This window comes from Tachysurus vachellii, chromosome 26, assembly GCF_030014155.1.
Source record: "Tachysurus vachellii isolate PV-2020 chromosome 26, HZAU_Pvac_v1, whole genome shotgun sequence".
NCBI lineage: Eukaryota > Metazoa > Chordata > Actinopteri > Siluriformes > Bagridae > Tachysurus > Tachysurus vachellii.
The window spans coordinates 8,190,664-8,207,229 of NC_083485.1; the positions used below are offsets into that span (position 1 = coordinate 8,190,664).

The 16,566-nt window shown below is 38.2% G+C and overlaps 1 protein-coding gene across 1 annotated transcript in view; it reads left to right on the forward strand.

The window, feature by feature from the left end:
* The window catches only part of fkbp15a (FKBP prolyl isomerase family member 15a), a 17,719-nt gene continuing 1,153 nt past the window's right edge, over window positions 1–16,566 (forward strand). Inside the window, exons 1-24 of the mRNA XM_060862601.1 lie at window positions 1–153; window positions 2,310–2,416; window positions 2,532–2,610; window positions 2,715–2,784; window positions 2,913–2,987; window positions 3,074–3,172; window positions 4,419–4,568; window positions 4,758–4,826; window positions 4,913–5,056; window positions 5,182–5,309; window positions 5,691–5,736; window positions 7,311–7,409; window positions 7,554–7,733; window positions 10,357–10,423; window positions 11,498–11,601; window positions 11,821–11,919; window positions 12,019–12,092; window positions 12,224–12,320; window positions 12,668–12,839; window positions 13,287–13,423; window positions 13,654–13,809; window positions 15,422–15,505; window positions 15,596–15,661; window positions 16,121–16,228. Of these exons, the coding sequence (XP_060718584.1) occupies window positions 89–153; window positions 2,310–2,416; window positions 2,532–2,610; window positions 2,715–2,784; window positions 2,913–2,987; window positions 3,074–3,172; window positions 4,419–4,568; window positions 4,758–4,826; window positions 4,913–5,056; window positions 5,182–5,309; window positions 5,691–5,736; window positions 7,311–7,409; window positions 7,554–7,733; window positions 10,357–10,423; window positions 11,498–11,601; window positions 11,821–11,919; window positions 12,019–12,092; window positions 12,224–12,320; window positions 12,668–12,839; window positions 13,287–13,423; window positions 13,654–13,809; window positions 15,422–15,505; window positions 15,596–15,661; window positions 16,121–16,228 (2,475 nt within the window). The 5' untranslated portion in view covers window positions 1–88. The remainder of the gene's footprint in view (window positions 154–2,309; window positions 2,417–2,531; window positions 2,611–2,714; window positions 2,785–2,912; window positions 2,988–3,073; window positions 3,173–4,418; window positions 4,569–4,757; window positions 4,827–4,912; window positions 5,057–5,181; window positions 5,310–5,690; window positions 5,737–7,310; window positions 7,410–7,553; window positions 7,734–10,356; window positions 10,424–11,497; window positions 11,602–11,820; window positions 11,920–12,018; window positions 12,093–12,223; window positions 12,321–12,667; window positions 12,840–13,286; window positions 13,424–13,653; window positions 13,810–15,421; window positions 15,506–15,595; window positions 15,662–16,120; window positions 16,229–16,566) is intronic.

Below are 16,566 nucleotides of genomic sequence, written 5' to 3' on the forward strand. Positions count from 1 at the left end.
TGCGTCGTCGAAAGCAGGCGTTTTCTCGCGCGCGGTGGATTTTAGTGGTGATCGCGTGCCTTGTTGTCTCTCTATCTCTCTGTTCAGGATGAAAGAGATGAATGATATTTTTCCTGATTACCATGACGGAGAGTTTCTGGCTCCTAAAAGCGGGTAAGAGTGTAAGATTTCCACCCTTGGACTGTTGGTTAAAAAAAAAAAAAGGTGCTTAGATTTTAGGACATTGCTCACTGCATGTTCAGGGTGTTTTGGCCAGAAATAATAAAGCATCACTCAATACCAAGCATTAATTAACATCTATTCAACTCAAATTCAATTCAATTCAAATTTATTTGTATGGCACTTTTTACAACTGACATTGTCTCAAAGCAGCTTTACAGAACATAAACATAGAACAAAAGGTTATTATAAAGAATAATAAAGATTAATATAATAAAACAATTTCAAGATTAATATTAGATATATTTAAATATGTTTGTATTTATCCCCAATGAGCAAGTCTGAGGTGACTAAGGTGACTGTTGCAAGGAAAAACTCCCTTGAATGGTGAAGGAAGAAACCATGAGAGGAACCAGACTCAAAGGGAAACCTCATACTCATATGGGTGACACTGGAGGGTGTGATTATAAACATAGAGTCTGATAAATGTTGTATTGATGCAAAAGACCACATGGGGTTCACATCTCCTCTTTAGTATCGCAGAGTCCAACTGGAGCTGGTAAATCTCTAGATGCCTCAGGATTCTCACAGAGTCACCCTCATCTCAGTGAAGGTCCAAAAACTTCATGAGCTGGTACAATTTCTGGATGCTTTGGGATGAGTATAAAGAGAGAAGCAGTGTAGAGGACATCTAAAGGGACTGTTGTGAAAACTTTAGATTGATCTTAAATGATACCCAGGTTGTATTATTACACTAAAATCCACTTCCATTTGTCTTTACTTTTCTGTTTAGTTTTGCTTGAAGTTTCATTGACATGTTGCCCTGCACTTGGGTTATCACAGTGCCATGGCTAGATTTCCCACAATGCCATCAGACTATCCGCTGATAGTTATGCCAGTGGGGTTTAACCCTCAATTCGTCCTTACCTGAATACCGAGACAAAAAAATATTTGTCATTTATTTTTAGTCCAGCTCTCTCACCTCCTCATCTCTATGAACAGATCAGTATCCAAATCTTCAATTTCATGTTAACGTGACCATTAATCCTGCTGTGCTTATTTCATAGATTGATATCTATCCATGATGTATATCCGAGTCCCTGTTTGAAGATGAAATGCCTTTGTATGGCATACATCCGTTTGTATTTTCAAACATTCACACAAGTCCAGCTTTATGCATTTTCCCCCTGGGTTTCCTGTAGTTTCTGCCATTTTATGATTAATACTTGTCCTGATGTCCTTGTCTTGTCAACCCAAACACAGAGAGTCCATGTGATGGGTAGAGCACAGATTACCTCAAGGCACAAGACTCTGTGCTGTAATTCCTCTCACATGATAGCTGTTACAGGGCAAGCTGATTCACTAGCTGTGATCCACATTGAGGAATCACAGGATGGACTGAAGTGAGAGAAAAGCTGTTCATCTTCTGGACCCTCATCACTATTAAGCAGTGACTGAACCATAGTGCTCATGTCGACTATATGGGACACTGACTATCTGTGGAGGGAGGTGCAGGGGTCAGTACACTAAATTCTTATTCTCCTGAAATGGAAATTCTTCCGAATCAGAAGGATGCGGTAAAAGAATATTGCGGAAAGTTTTACAGAAAGGACTACAAAAGCTGACAGCCTGACTGAAGTGATTTTCTCCAATGTGTTTGTTCATTTTAACTCGAACATGTGGAAACTCATTAGACCTTCTGAGAGCATTGCCTGGACTCCGTCAAACCCCTGTGTGTTGCTCAGACTCGTGGTCTGCTTTTTCAGAGACCTAACTGAATAGGTTCACTAATGTTATGTAAAACTTATGGCTAGCTAGCATACCAAGTTGTTTTCTTTGTCTGATTGTTGAGTCAGACACAAAATCTGCTGTTTGTGGCACGCAAGGTAGTGATTTGTGCACCCTGATAATCTTCAACATCTGCCCATAAGTTTTAAGTCAATTCGATTTTTTAGTTCAAGGCAGTGTTTAAAATTCTGGCTTGTGGTAATCACTTAAATATGACGTGACAGATGTGGTGTTTGGAAGTAATGCTGAACACCATGTATTGTCTTAATAAACTGCTTCATGGATGGAACAAGCTTTCTCCTTTTGCTCTTAAGATGTATAAGTGACAGTGTGTGTGTGTGTGTGTGTGTGTTCATTCATAGGGCAAAGCTGGCCTCTCTCTTTGGTCTGTGCCAAGCTGAGTCTGAAGGAAATGAAACTTTCAAGTTCACTGCCCCTAAGCAGCCCAAAAAAGTCCCCTCCGCTCTTGGTACACCTGATAGCACATTTCAATTTCAATTTTCACACAAAAAAAATATTTGTAGCATTTATGTAGTATTTAGTGGACGAACATATGTGGTCAAATGTGGCTTCCACCACTTTAGGTCCACCACTTCAGAAACGAGCACCTCCTCCACCAGCTCCAGCTGTCTTACTGGCTGTTGCTGTCCATACATTTCGCTTGTAAGTAAATATGACAAATAGTGATTGTTTGACTGTATAATATGAAACAGCTGAATTATTTTCACATCTGGTTATAATAAAATTGTAACAAAGTGATTTTTCAGTGTGAACGGACAATATGTGACACATGGCAAGTTGGGCGCGGCCATCCTGGGAAACCATGTGAACAAAGAGGTGAGAGGATAGTGGTCAAGACAACGACTGCTCAAGCCAGATTACATCTAATACACCAACGCACATGTGATAAGTGTTTACACCTGTATGCTTAATTCATGGCCTGTTCTCTTGCTCTGTCCTCACAGTATAAAATCTTGCTGTATGGCAGTCAACAGAAACAAATCACTACAGCGCGAATTCACCATGGATTTGTTTTCACGGCAAGTTGATCTTTGCCTTTTATTCACTGCTTGTTTATTTCCAGTAGCATCAGTGACGTGCACAATAATTTAATTTCATTCCACAGGTTCAGCCGGGTAACTACACTGCCTTCTATGATGATCATCGGCAAAGCTGGTCTCTGAAGTTTGACTCGGAGGAAGCTAGAATAGATTTCTGTAAAGCGGTAATCAGTCTTAACTATATGTATAAGCTTTCAGCGAAGAGACTTTTATGTGGAAGCTCAAGAGGAATAACATTATTTTATTTGCTCTGTAATGATTCTAGCATGATCCTTGTCTGGTTAGTAAGATTTGTTTCTAATTTCTGATTAAGTTCCACAAGTATAGCTGCTGTATTGCTGTACATAGTGTAGACTGAGGGGAAAACACTGCAAGCGTAATTGCAGAATAAACTACAAGACTGACTTGCTAATGAGAAAGTAGTCTGTGCTTCAAAACACTCATTTTGCTTATTCTGGGTAAATTAGTTTGGCTTTTCTTTTCTCCAAGGTACATGAACAACATGGCAGATAATAGCTTTGATAAAAATTATGTAGCTGCCACTAAAATGGAACTTAACTAAACCACTAAAATTAATGAACTTGACTGAAATTCTCTTAACTTAACTGAACTTAATTGCTACACTTTGTTTTCTTTTCATTAATTTTGCTTAATTTTCTTCATCGCTTTTCTCTTCACTTGTTTTTGCCTTTTTTGTCACTCTTTCCTCACTAACGTCTGCCGGGCATTTTAATAAAATCCTGTTCAAGGAGGTTTGTTAATCCCTCCCTTTTGTTTACTCCCGGATGTTCGTATCTCACACGTGGTTGTTGGGGATCTTTGTTTCGGCGACGTCGGCTCGGATGCTCGTATCTCAACAATTTGTTCGTATCTCAAGGATTCGTATGTCAATGCACTCGTATCTCGAGGTATCATTGTGTGTGTGTGTGTGTATGTATGTGTGTATGTATGTGTATGTATGTGTATATATATCTATCTATCTATCTATCTATCTATCTATCTATCAGCCACTGTCTTTTTATGTTTTAATGGGAGAAGAGCGTTAGCACTTGTGTGTTCTTGTTTTCTTCATGCTCTCTGGGGTCAGACACTGTATTTCATTTACATATACCGAATACCAGGAAGTATCTAAAATTTGTTAATCGGTCCTTTAAGCTGTCTTGCAAAAACATCACATTGAAAAAACGTTTGTATTAAATTGTTTGAATTGATTTGTTTTAAACATATGATTGAACCGTACTTAAAGGAACAGTACTTCTTGTGTATTCCTACTTCTGTTTCCCAAAATGAAATTCTTCTAAAATGATCCAGTTCGTGTTATCTGAGGATTTTATTTATTTATTTATTTATTTATTTATTTATTTATTTAAAATAAATAAATGTATATGTCTAAATCATTGTGTGTGTGAGGTGTGTGTGGCCAGGTGGAACAGTCAGACCTGCAGGGACACGCTGCTGACTCAGGACTTGGTCCATGGCAAGGGACAGACTGTCGGCATGGGGGACACAGTGGATGTGGCCTTGTCTAGCTGGCTGCTTCAGAATCATGCTATAGGACAGGTTTGTGTGTGTTTACGTGTGTGTGTGCTTTCAGAAAAGGGGGGGTTAAAGCATTTTTTTGCACGATAAAATGAGTGTTATAATGCATGTGTGCTCTAAGAGAGCACACAGCAGGACTTCTCTGCTGTGAGTCCTGTTCCATTCCAGAGAGATTTGTTACAGCAGAATCCAAGTGACTTTGTTTTGCAGTTATCCGAGTCCAGCTCATGCAGAGACGAGCTCCAGCGAGTGAGCCTGGGCTCTGACACGCCTCTGATGGTGAGACATTCATTCACACTTGGCTTGTTAAACTGAACACGAGTCAGATTTGCTCAGTTTGTCTGTTCCTCTTCCGTCTTGGGTAGGGATGGGAAATGGGGATGTTGGGTATGCAGAAAGGAGGTCGACGTCTTATAATTGTTCCCTCCAGCATGAGTTATGTGTCAAAAGGTGATCCAGACTGTCTGCCACCCTCCAGCACACTTGTGTTTGCTGTGGAGGTTCATCAGGTAGGCGCTCCTTCATTCTCTCTACTTCACTGAAAAAGACATCCACATTTCAGTGTAGGCTTTTCTCACATCTGCTTAGTGGTAGTTTTTATTCTTTGGTGTAACTGACACAACTTATTATTTAGGTTAATTTCTCCAAAGATGTAGACTGCCTTGCTTCAGGATCTACAGACAGCAACAAGTTGCCAGTCCCTGCTCTAGATGGAAACGTTGAGAGTTCACTCCAGTGTGCTTTGGGCAGCTCTGACCAAGGGTTTGTGCAAAACATATCCCAGTCTGACCTACACTACACAAATCATGTCTATGTATACCACTGCACCAGCAATAACTAGCAAAATTCCCAGCTAGCATTTACAAGGAACTTAACATTTTGTAATTATGCTGGGTTATTATTTGAACTAGTGTAGTAAAATTAGAGAATGAAGCATGAGTCCTCCACCAAAGATAATGTCTACCATGTCCCTCTTAGATAGCTGTAATGTGTAAACTTGTTTTGTGGTATCAGACAAATTTAAGACTCCACTCAAACGCATGTAGTGCAGTGTAGAAAACATGTATGTTTACAAATTCCATACACACACCATCTGTAGCCAACTGCAATTTAATGACGTTTTAAAATGAATTCAATCTTTAGACATAAAGCATCGATCAAGCGCCCAAGTCTAAATGAGCTTCCAAGGGTAAGTCTGATTCTGATAATAATTTCTGTTGAATGAAAACAGTGAGTGTATAACCAGATGCTTTCCATTTTTACTTTTTTGACTGATCCCTGCCTGGGAAGTTGCTCTGCAGGCTGTACATGGATATTTCAAATCATACAATTATAAATGAACGTTTTTGTGGGGTTTGGATTGTTTTGGGGTTTGCACCATATAAATTACACAACATGCTTTTAATGGTGAATTAAAATAGAAAAAATTATATATTCTATTTTAATTCACCATTAAAAGCATGTTGTGTAATTTATATGGTGCAAACCCCAAAACAATCCAGTAAACAATCTAGTATTGAGAATACCACATACAATACCTTCAATACCCACTGAGAATACCCACATACTAAAATATATATATATATATATATATATATATATATATATATATATATATATATATATATATATATATATATATATATATATATATATATATATATATATATACATATACATTTTAATTCCAGGTTCTTATGCAAAAAAAACAGGTAAAACCAAGGAGGTGAATACTTTTAGAAGGTATTGTATGTGGTATTCTCAATAGAATTTCAATACTAGAATGTACATTTGCTGAAGAAAATGTGAATGGTGCTTGCACGTGGCAAGTTCCCCTCATTGTGCTGATTGTTTTGATATGTCCATCTTGTGCAAATTTTTTTTTTTCCACGTGATGTCGTGTGAGAAAAAAAAAATAGCACATCATGTAGCATTGTGCTGATTGTTTTGATATGTCACATGTCCATGTTGTGCAAATTTCACATTCATTTCTATGGGATTTTTTTTTTGCCCGCTTTTTCGTCCGCTATGCGAACATCGTTTTTTGGATCGCTTATAAAAGTCATAGCACACCTCTCCTCAATGAGCCGGTCGATTTGACACCTCATTCATGGGTCTAGGACAAAAGCTGCGGGACAAGTTATGCGCCGAAGTTTTGTCCGGCACAATAACAAGAATGTTGCTTTGCAAGCACCATTAATAATCATTATTCTAAAAAACCAAACATGAAGCAATTGTGTCTCGCTTACATTTTATTATTTATGCGAATAGATTGTTACTATTTTGGGTTTGTGTGAACCGAGTTTTTCTCCTTCTCTCCCAACTTGTGTAATTCAGTCTCTGGTCCACTGAGCATCATGTGTGAATACGGTCCAAGGGGCAAGCTCTTGATTAACTGGATTTATTTTACTTTACAATAGTTAAGTCATCATTTACAGAAAACAAAGATGACTTTTTGATATACGTGGCATGCAGTGACTTTATATTATATAAAACCTTGAACTGTATTTCTATAAAAACCTGCAGCTTTAACTGAGAGACTTCACCTAAACTATTGATAATGGCTGAACAACAGTATAGAAACACTCATAAAATGATTAAATACAGATTCAGTAAATTGATTCAAAGCTCTGTTTTCTATGTACACTGAAGTATTTGATGTATGAAAATGACTCAATAATGAAGATTTTAGATTTTCTTTATCAAAATATTTTCAACATGATTCTAAAGTTCTTCCTTCTTTTCTTTCCTTGTAAACTGCAGCTTCCAGATGTAGATAAAGCCAAGCTCATCTCCCGCATGGCTAAAATGGGGCAGCTGACACTGCCGTTCCTTACGACACCAAGCAAGTCAGTGACAGAGGTGAGGGGAAGCATGCAAATGTAGAGAATGAAGACGTATAGTCAGAATTGACTATCAATTCCAGGTTTATGTTTCAGATATCACGCATACACCAGAGCACATAATGTTTTGTCATGTCAGCCTGAGTTTGCTGCCTCTGTGTAGGAAAGCAGAGACTCTACATCAGCATGTGGTTCATCAGCCCAAGCTGCTGCTTCATCTCTACTGCCTGTAGAAACGGTTTCATCTGCAGTCTCCTCGAAAACTGCAGCCGTCCAACACCCAGAGGCTATGAACACAAACACAGCTCAAGACGTGCATGCCTACTCAGATCCAACGTTCCAGGTGAGATGTTGATCTACCTCACTCATTTTCCTTATGCAGCATCACTATTATTAGATGAAAAGTATTAAAATATGATTAGATTATAAGATTTGTCACCCTCCTAAAAAAAAAAATCAGCTTTTTTGTGTACTGTTTTAAAAAATTTATAAATAAATCAATAAATCAAAGCTTATTTTTGATTGGCTAGCATTGCTTCTTTAGTTATATAGGAATCTAAATAAAAAAACCCCCACAATTTTCTAGTAAAAAAAAATCACAATTTTAAATTCGCTTTCCTCATATTATGAACCACTAGCAACAATCGTGAACAGTTTGAGGATAGGTCTATATTTATTATTATTTTTTAATCCTATACAACCTGCTGATATGTGGTATTCCTATATTTTTATATATTGATCCTCCGGGATCAATAAAGCATCCATCCATGACATTAAATCAGACAAAACCTTTACTTTTTAAGGTCAGTTAGGATTACCAAGATTATTTTTTATTTGCTAAATGCCAGAATAATGTGAGAGAGAATTTTGTATTACTTTCTTCAAAGTCATAAGTTTACATACACTACCAAATTGTTTAAAGACATACTAATCTCAAAGCCTGGATGATGTAATGGCTTCTGATCGGTTAAGTGGATGTATTTTAAGGCACATGACATCATGGGAATATCAAAAGAAATCAGCCAAGATATCAGGAAGAGAATTGTGGACCTCCAAAAGGCTGGTTCATACTTTGGTACAATTTCCAGATGCCCAAAGGTGCAACATTCATCTGTTCAAACAATTCTGTGCAAGTATAAACACCGTTCATATGTCCAACCATCATACCGTTCATTAAGGAGACAGGTCCCGGAGATGAACATGCTTTGGTGCGAAACGTGCTTTTCAACCCCAGAACAAAAAAATTCTGAAAAATTCTCTCTCAAAATTAATAATTTTGTAACTGACCTAAAATGGGAAAAGTTTAGTCAGATAGTGAAGGGGAAAAATGGGTCATGTGTCTTTTTATTCAGTGTATGTAAACTTCTGGTTTCAACTATATCAAAATAGGTTAGTTATATAGAGTAATTAAATACTGATCAATAGTTGCTGTGTGGTGTGGAAGGATAGATTCTAATGTTTCTGACTTCTGCCTCTTTCATGATTTTCTAATGTTTGTCTGCTTTGTTGAGTATTACCTAATCTTATTTAATGCATTATGCATCAATCACTTTTTTTCCACAACAAAACAAAAACCACAAAAAAAGGATCCTAATAATGCTAATGAACCCAGTGGCAGGTGAAATCAGAATCAGGTTTATTGGCCAAGTGTGTTGACACACACAAGGAATTTGTTCCAGCTGTTTGTGACTCTCAAAAGTACAGACATAAGTAACACTATACTATACAAGATAATACAGACTATAAAAGACAATGCATATGTGATGCAATGCAGATAGATATTATGAGTATTAAATATGAATACAGAATATATGACTGATCTGTTATGTACATAAAGTGTGGGAAGTGCAAATAGCAATATTATGCTTTTTGTACACCATGCAACAGCAGTAGTGTGTGTCATACACGGATGATGTGATGACTGACCGTTTTGATAATGCAGTACTTATGCTATGAAGCAGGGAATATAATTATGGTGAGTTGTTAATCAGGGTGATTGTGATTGGGGAAAGAGACTGTTCCTGTGTGGCAGTTTTAGTAAGCAAAGTTCTGTAGGACCTGCCAGAAGGGAGGAGCTGAAAGAGGTTGTGTCCAGGGTGCGAAGGTACAGTGGTGATTTTTCCTGCCCGGTTTCTGGTTCTTGTGTCGCACAAGTCCTGGGGAGTGGGCAGGTTTGCTGTTGTAACCGTGCATTGCAGTCTGTTTCTGTCCTGTTTTGTTGCTGCACCAGACCAGATGGTCATGGATGTGCACAAGATAGATTCAATGACTGCATTGTAGAACAGCATCAACAGCTCCTGTGGCAGACCATACTTCCTTAATTGGCGTAGAAAGTACATCCTCTGCTGGGCCTTTTTGATGATAGTTTGTTTCACTCCCATTTCAGGTCTTGGGAAATGTTAATGCCCAGAAACTTGAAGGCCTCCACAGATGACAGCGGCCTGTTGGATATTGTGAGGGGGAGTAGTGTTCAGGGGTCTTTCCTAAAGTCCACTTTCATCTCCACAGTTTTGAGGGTGTTTAGCTCTAGACTGTTCTGACTGCACCATAGAATCAGCCGCTTCACCTCCTGCGGGTATGCAGACTCCTTGCCATCTTGGATGAGACTGATGAGCGTAGTATCATCTGCAAATTTCAGGAGTTTAACAGTTTGGTCACTTGAAGTGGAGTCATTAGTGTAGAGGGAGAATAGAAGTGGGGAGAGGACACATCCCTGAGGAGCACCAGCACTGATTAGAGTGTGACTTGGTTAAGCTAAAGATATAAAGACAATATTAAATAAAATTAGGCTAATGTATAAAATATAACAATGTATTTTGTAGTATAAGAAATATGGTCTATGAAAATGAATGTTTACAAAATTGGTTAGAGAATTGGGCGTTTTTTTTTTTTTTGTTTTTTTTTTGGTTATGATAAAGGACGTCAGGATATTTTTCAAAATCGACTTTTTTTCCTTTAACAAACAGCCTTATTCTGTATCCCAGCTGCAACCTTTCACGTTATCCTTTCCACCCCAGCACACAGCTTACCTGCGTGAGTAAAATGGTTCCTTTTATACAACTGGATTGTCATGCTTCACTGCTTTAATTTTTGGAAATTTTGCCTCCGTATACCACCACCATGGATTTGAAATGATTTATCTTTAATTCAAGGGGTTTAACAAGTCCACTGCATTAACCAATTAGAATTTTTTTCAGCCATTTTGTACACAGCACCTCCATTTTCACAGGCTCAAAAATAACTGAACAAACTAACATCATTTTAAATATAAGGGTTATTTTAATACTTGGATGCAAATCCTGCAAGTCCTGAAGTCTGGACAATTCACCAAATACAGAGTTTCATTCCTTCAGACACTTTGCCAGTTCTTTACTTCAGTTCTCGAGTGTTACCAGTGCTTTGCCTCTTGAGGTAAAGTCTCTGTATTTACAGTCATGAAGCTGTCTCTTGATTGTAGACCTTGACAGTGATGCACCTTCATCCTCTAGAGTGTTCTTTGCTTGGCTAGATGTTATGAAAATGTTGTGTGTGTGTGTGGGGTTTTTTTTTTTTAATTTTTTTATTTTTATTTTACAAAGGCAAGAATTCTGCAATCATCCTCTTGAGTTGTCTGCTATGGTCTTCCAGGCCTTTTGGTGTAGCTGGACTCGGCATTCTTTTTAAGAATGTACCAAATGTAGACAAACACTTTTTGTTTGTGTTATTACTCTGAGTTTTTGTTTTGTTGTTTTCTTTTCCAGCTTAATGAAGGCTTCCTTCACTTCAATCACCACCTCTTTGGGTTCAACACTCAGGGGCAACACAATCAACACCAGACCTTTTTCTTTCTTAATTTGTTATGAAATAATGAGGAAACGGGTCACACATGGCCATGAAACTGCTTACAAGTTAATTGTCCAATTACTTTTGAGCCTGTGAAAATGGAGGGATTGTGTAAATAAGGGCTATAATAAATGGTTAATGCAGAATTTTTGAAAGGTGAAAGACTAAATGGTGGTGGTGCATAGTGGCAACTGTAAATGTCTGTGCTTTCTATCATGTTAAAAAAAAAATGTAGTTGAGCTGCTATACTAGTTGTAGATTTATTTTGCACACGTTTCCATTTAGCCGACCTCGGCTCCTTCATGATGACTGAGGCACGGCAGCATAATACTGAAATCCGCTTAGCTGTTGCAAGAGTGACTGACAAAATTGACTACTTGGCATCTAAGGTATTGTATGTTTTCTTTGGTACCTGGTGCAGACATACATTACAACAATCTGTGTGTGTTTTTAGTATTACATTAATAAAACTCAACACATGTTATAGTCATCTATTCCATGTGGGTGAAGAGACCTTTTACTGCGTCCTATAGATCAGAGCAATGTAGACAAACTTGAATGCACAACTTTACTAAAAATTTTGTTGAACGTAAACTTTTCTCTCCCAGGTGGATGAACTACATAAACATGGCATCAGCTCTTTGGCTCTGTCCAGTGGATCTCTGGAAACAGCCATGACCCTATACAACATCCAGAGAGTTATTCAGGTGTGTTTTGCCTCATGAAGCATTCAACAAGGTGAATTGTTTGTGGTACTGGGATGATTGTTTGACAGGTGTGTGGAGATGCATGTGTGTGTTTTGCAGGAAAATTCCAGTCTGGAGACAGGCTCTAGAGAGGAGGAACAGCACTGTAAAACAGGAGAGCTTGCTGACCAGAGGCATGTCATCCCAAATCCATCTTTATACTATCAGCTTTTTAGTCAGCAAAACATTTATTGATTATGAAATAGAACGTTCCATTAAGCCCTAGTATGCTGCAGTGTTGGCTAAATGTGGGGTGTGTGTTTAGGTGTATGGAGAGAAGCAGCTTGCTATTGGAACAGACAAATAGCGTTCTTCAGAGCAGCAGTCATCATGCCAGGCTTCTACATGCTGAGCAGGAGAAGGTATGTGTAGTTGCAGGCTATCTCCAGTGGGGCTCTTTGCCAGTCTAGTGTTTAACTAATGAAAATATACATACTAAACTTGTTTTAAAATACACTTTCATGAGTTCATGAACATTTTCTTTTGTTATTTACTCCATGCAGGAAAACATGTCCAAATTTTGATACATACAGTCAGTCAAAACCTGAAAGACAGATTCTTATTGCAGAGCAGCACTGTTTGTGTGAGATACAGAATAACGATTGTGGCACAGGATTAAAAAAAAACACCAGTGTAATCTGAACAATTCAAGATACTTCACTTTAATGCCAAAGAGGAAAAACTACTGACTGACTGTTTTTCCTCTCAGGTGCGTTTGGCTGAAGAGTTGGACGTCTTCTCCTCTCGTGTGTGTAAGATGCAGCAGGAGGCAGATGGTCTCCAGCAGAAGGTGACAGAGCTGCAAGCCGAGCTCACTGCCGTCCTGCAGAAAAGCCAGAGCCGGTGTGATCTGATCACTACTCTAGAGTCTAAGGTGGAAGGTAGAGGTCATTGTTTGCCTTCCAGCTGTTTATTCATTAAACTGACTGAGTAATTGTAATTGTAATTTCATAGTAAGTGATATTATTTGGTTCAGCTTAAAAAAATCTGTTTTTTAGTTTAAGGCTTGAATTGATGCACCATTGAGGGTAATATCATGGGTTAGTTTATACCAGTGCAGAATATGTTGGACAAACCTAAATGATCTGATCCTCATCAATACTACTCACTAATTCAATTTAATTTATTTGTATAGTGCCTTTAATAATAGACATAGTCTCAAAGCAGCTTTACAGAAGCATAGAAACAGAATAAAATTTTAAAATTAAGTTACAATGTATCTTAACATCTATCTCTACAATCTATTCCAATGCAGTTATTACCATTAAGAGAGGTTTGAGTTGTAGAATTTTTAGCATTAGAATTAGTGTAAGTTTAATAATGTACAGAGCTGGAGAAGGAGGTTGCGCAGTCTCAGCAGCAGTGGAGAGAAGAGAAACAGAAGCGCAGAAAGATGGAATGGACAATGACCAACATGGAGGAGGAGATTCGAGACCTGGGTGCAGAGAACCAGAGCCTTAACCAGGTGTGTGTATGTTTTAAAAAGGATAATAGATATGTAAAAAAATCTGATTGGAGCTGTCTGCTTAAGTGTATCCAAAATTGCCTGCCAAAGCAGGTCATCTTTTATTTAAAAATAAAAATAAAAATCCTGAAATAACTGAAGTAAATTCAATTATTTTGCACATCATTCTTTGAAATCATATGAAAAATCACAACATTTCATGTTGTTCATAGTGTGTGTTTGTACACCAGTTTCTGTCAGACAGGAAGAGGAAGTGGCAGCAGGAACGAGAGCGCTTTCTATTGGAGCTGGAGGAGCAGCGTAGCAGCAGTGATCAGGAACAGCAGCAGCTCCTTGAGCAGCTCAGGAGAGCCAGAGTACAGGCTGGAATACACAGCAGAGCACAGGTACAGTGTCGAGTGTGTTCTGTCCTGTGGATAGAGAGGCATGGATACTGTACTTCAATCAGCACGGGCTGTAGTGTGTAATGCATGAGAATACTGCAGGTTTAAACTTGGCTCTGTCTCACCTCATATATTTACACCAGTGAACTTTAATTTACTAAAATGACTTCTCTGATATCAGTTTGAGATTAAGCTGACTAAACACACATTCCTACCCATCTAATAGCATTACATTACATTTGCATTTCATTTACAGCATTTGGCAGACGCCCTTATCCAGAGCGATGTACATAAGTGCTTAAATCTCTAACATTGGATACATTAATGCTGGCTCACTAGATTACATACTTAAGATACCATGAGTTTAAAACATTTGTTCAAAGTTACAATGAAAAAGTGTCAAAGGTTGTGTGTTTTTTAAATGCAAAAGATTTAAAACTAGAAGTGCTAGTTGAAGTGTTTCCTGAATAAGTAGGTCTTCAACCGCCGCTTGAAAATAGCCAGTGACTCAGCTGTCCAGACCTCTAGGGGAAGTTCATTCCACCACCTTGGTGTCAGAACAGAGAAGAGTCTTGTAGTATACTTGCCTCTTACCCTGAGAGATGGTGGAACCAGTCGAGCAGTGCTGGTAGATCAGAGGGTGTGGGGTGCAGTGCGAGGAGTGATGAGGACTTTTAGGTAAGACAGAGCTGGTCCATTTTTGGCTTTGTATGCCAGCATCAGTGTTTTGAATCTGATGCGTGCAGCTACCAGAAGCCAGTGGAGGGAACTTCTAATGTTGTAGAGAAGAAACCGACATGAGTGAGTCACATTAGCAATATGAGAGGAAAAGGACGGTTGATTGTCCATGGTTACCCCAAGGTTGGGAGCTGTGCTGAAGGGGAGATCAGATCGTTGTGCAAGGAGATAAGGCATCAATTTAGAAGTATGTGTGTGTGTATGTGTGTATATGTATATGTCTATGTCTATCTATAATTAGTTGTTTTATGGTCACACAACAAAACATGGTCACTTTAAACAAGCATTTCACTGCTATTGACCCACACCACTTATTAAATAAATTAAAAAAAAAAACTTATTCATAAAAAATAAAAAATGTATTCATAAACAATTGGTTAAACCTAACTTTCATAATTATATGATGGTCTAAGTCCTCATCTGGCAAGTCCATAAATGAATTCTTTCGGACTTAAACATTATCCAAGAACTAGTTATGTACTAAATGTATTAAGCTAATGTACACAAAGTAGTGCGAACTTACAGACTATAAAATAATCTGAGCGCTTATCTGTAAATAGTGTCAAATACATCAAATACCACTCAATCTAGAAGGTTATTGGGTCCAAGGTGGCTACACCATTGACGTGTCTGGCCCAATGAGCCATTTTTATTTTCTTTCTATTGGGTCAAGAGACTAATTCTATTTATCTAGTCACCCAGTTATTTCAGCTCTAATCAAATTTTTTCTTGTAATTGCTGTAGTAGAAATCAATGAATTGCCTTCAGAAATCAGTGTAATATAAATGCTCATTTATAGCAACAACAGATGTTTGATAAGCTGTAAAATAAATTCAAACAGCCCAATTTTACACTGTGTGTGTGTGTTTCTATTCAGCTGGAGTGTCAGGAGAGGTGTGATGCAGCACTGAAGCAACGGAATTCAAAACTGGAAGAAGCGAATACTCTGCTACAAAAACAGGTACCATGTTAGGAAGTCATCTGTGGGTAGATGTGCTCATCACATAAATATGTATTCCTTTATTATTATTCTTTTCTTTCTGAATTGTAGAATGCAAAATTACAGAAGGACCTGGAGAGAGAGAGACAGCAACTTGAGGCCCAGCTGGCTGTACAGGTGATATGGTCCTGGTTTGTGTGTAATTTAGCTCGATGACCAACAAAGAGCACTAATTTCCTGCTGATTCTGAGGCCAAAAAAAACCCTCACAGAAGAATGCAAAATCCCACCCCTTGAACCGTTATGTATTAGATAAATGGGAAGTGAATTATTTGAAATAAACCTCCATTTAAAAAATGGAAACTTGTTAGACATGAGTAGAAAGATCATGTATACTAGACATGAACAAGTGGTGTGCATAAGGTGCATCTGCCACACCAGACTGATGGAAAGTTAATGTATAGCAAAAAGCCACCAAAATTACTCTGAGCATTCCCTTGCTCAATATCTGTATTTGCCATGAAATATCCACTGAAGCGCTTGTCAATGTCAGAATGAAGCTTATGTTATTCATTTATGAACGTGTGTAACTTCTTCAGTTCACAAAGGCATGCATGTTCATGATGTCTTGCTCCAGGTGAAATGGCTGATGAATGAGCTGTACCACTCTCTGAGAGCACAGTTTGATCTGCAGGAGTCTCAGCCTGGGGAATCGGTCCTGAAGATAGTCCTCAGTACCATCAAGGTAGAGTACAGCTAAAAAAAGTCATGAAAATGTCAGTACACATTTCCTTCTGTACCTGTTTCCCCAAAATTGGCCATAATGTGCCACCCTGATTTTATGCATTTATGCTGCTACATCATTGACTAATTAAATAAATCAGACTTACTAAACACACTCACTATTAGAAACACCTGCATTCTTTCATGCATTTATCTACTTTGTTAAATATTATACTGTGAAATGCATTGTCTCATAACAGCTGACTCGTACTTAGTCTCATCTCCGTTGAACATCAGTCGAGGCAATCTGTACAGTACGTTGTTCCGGCCATGTTAGCATGCTGTCCATAAAGCAGTCAG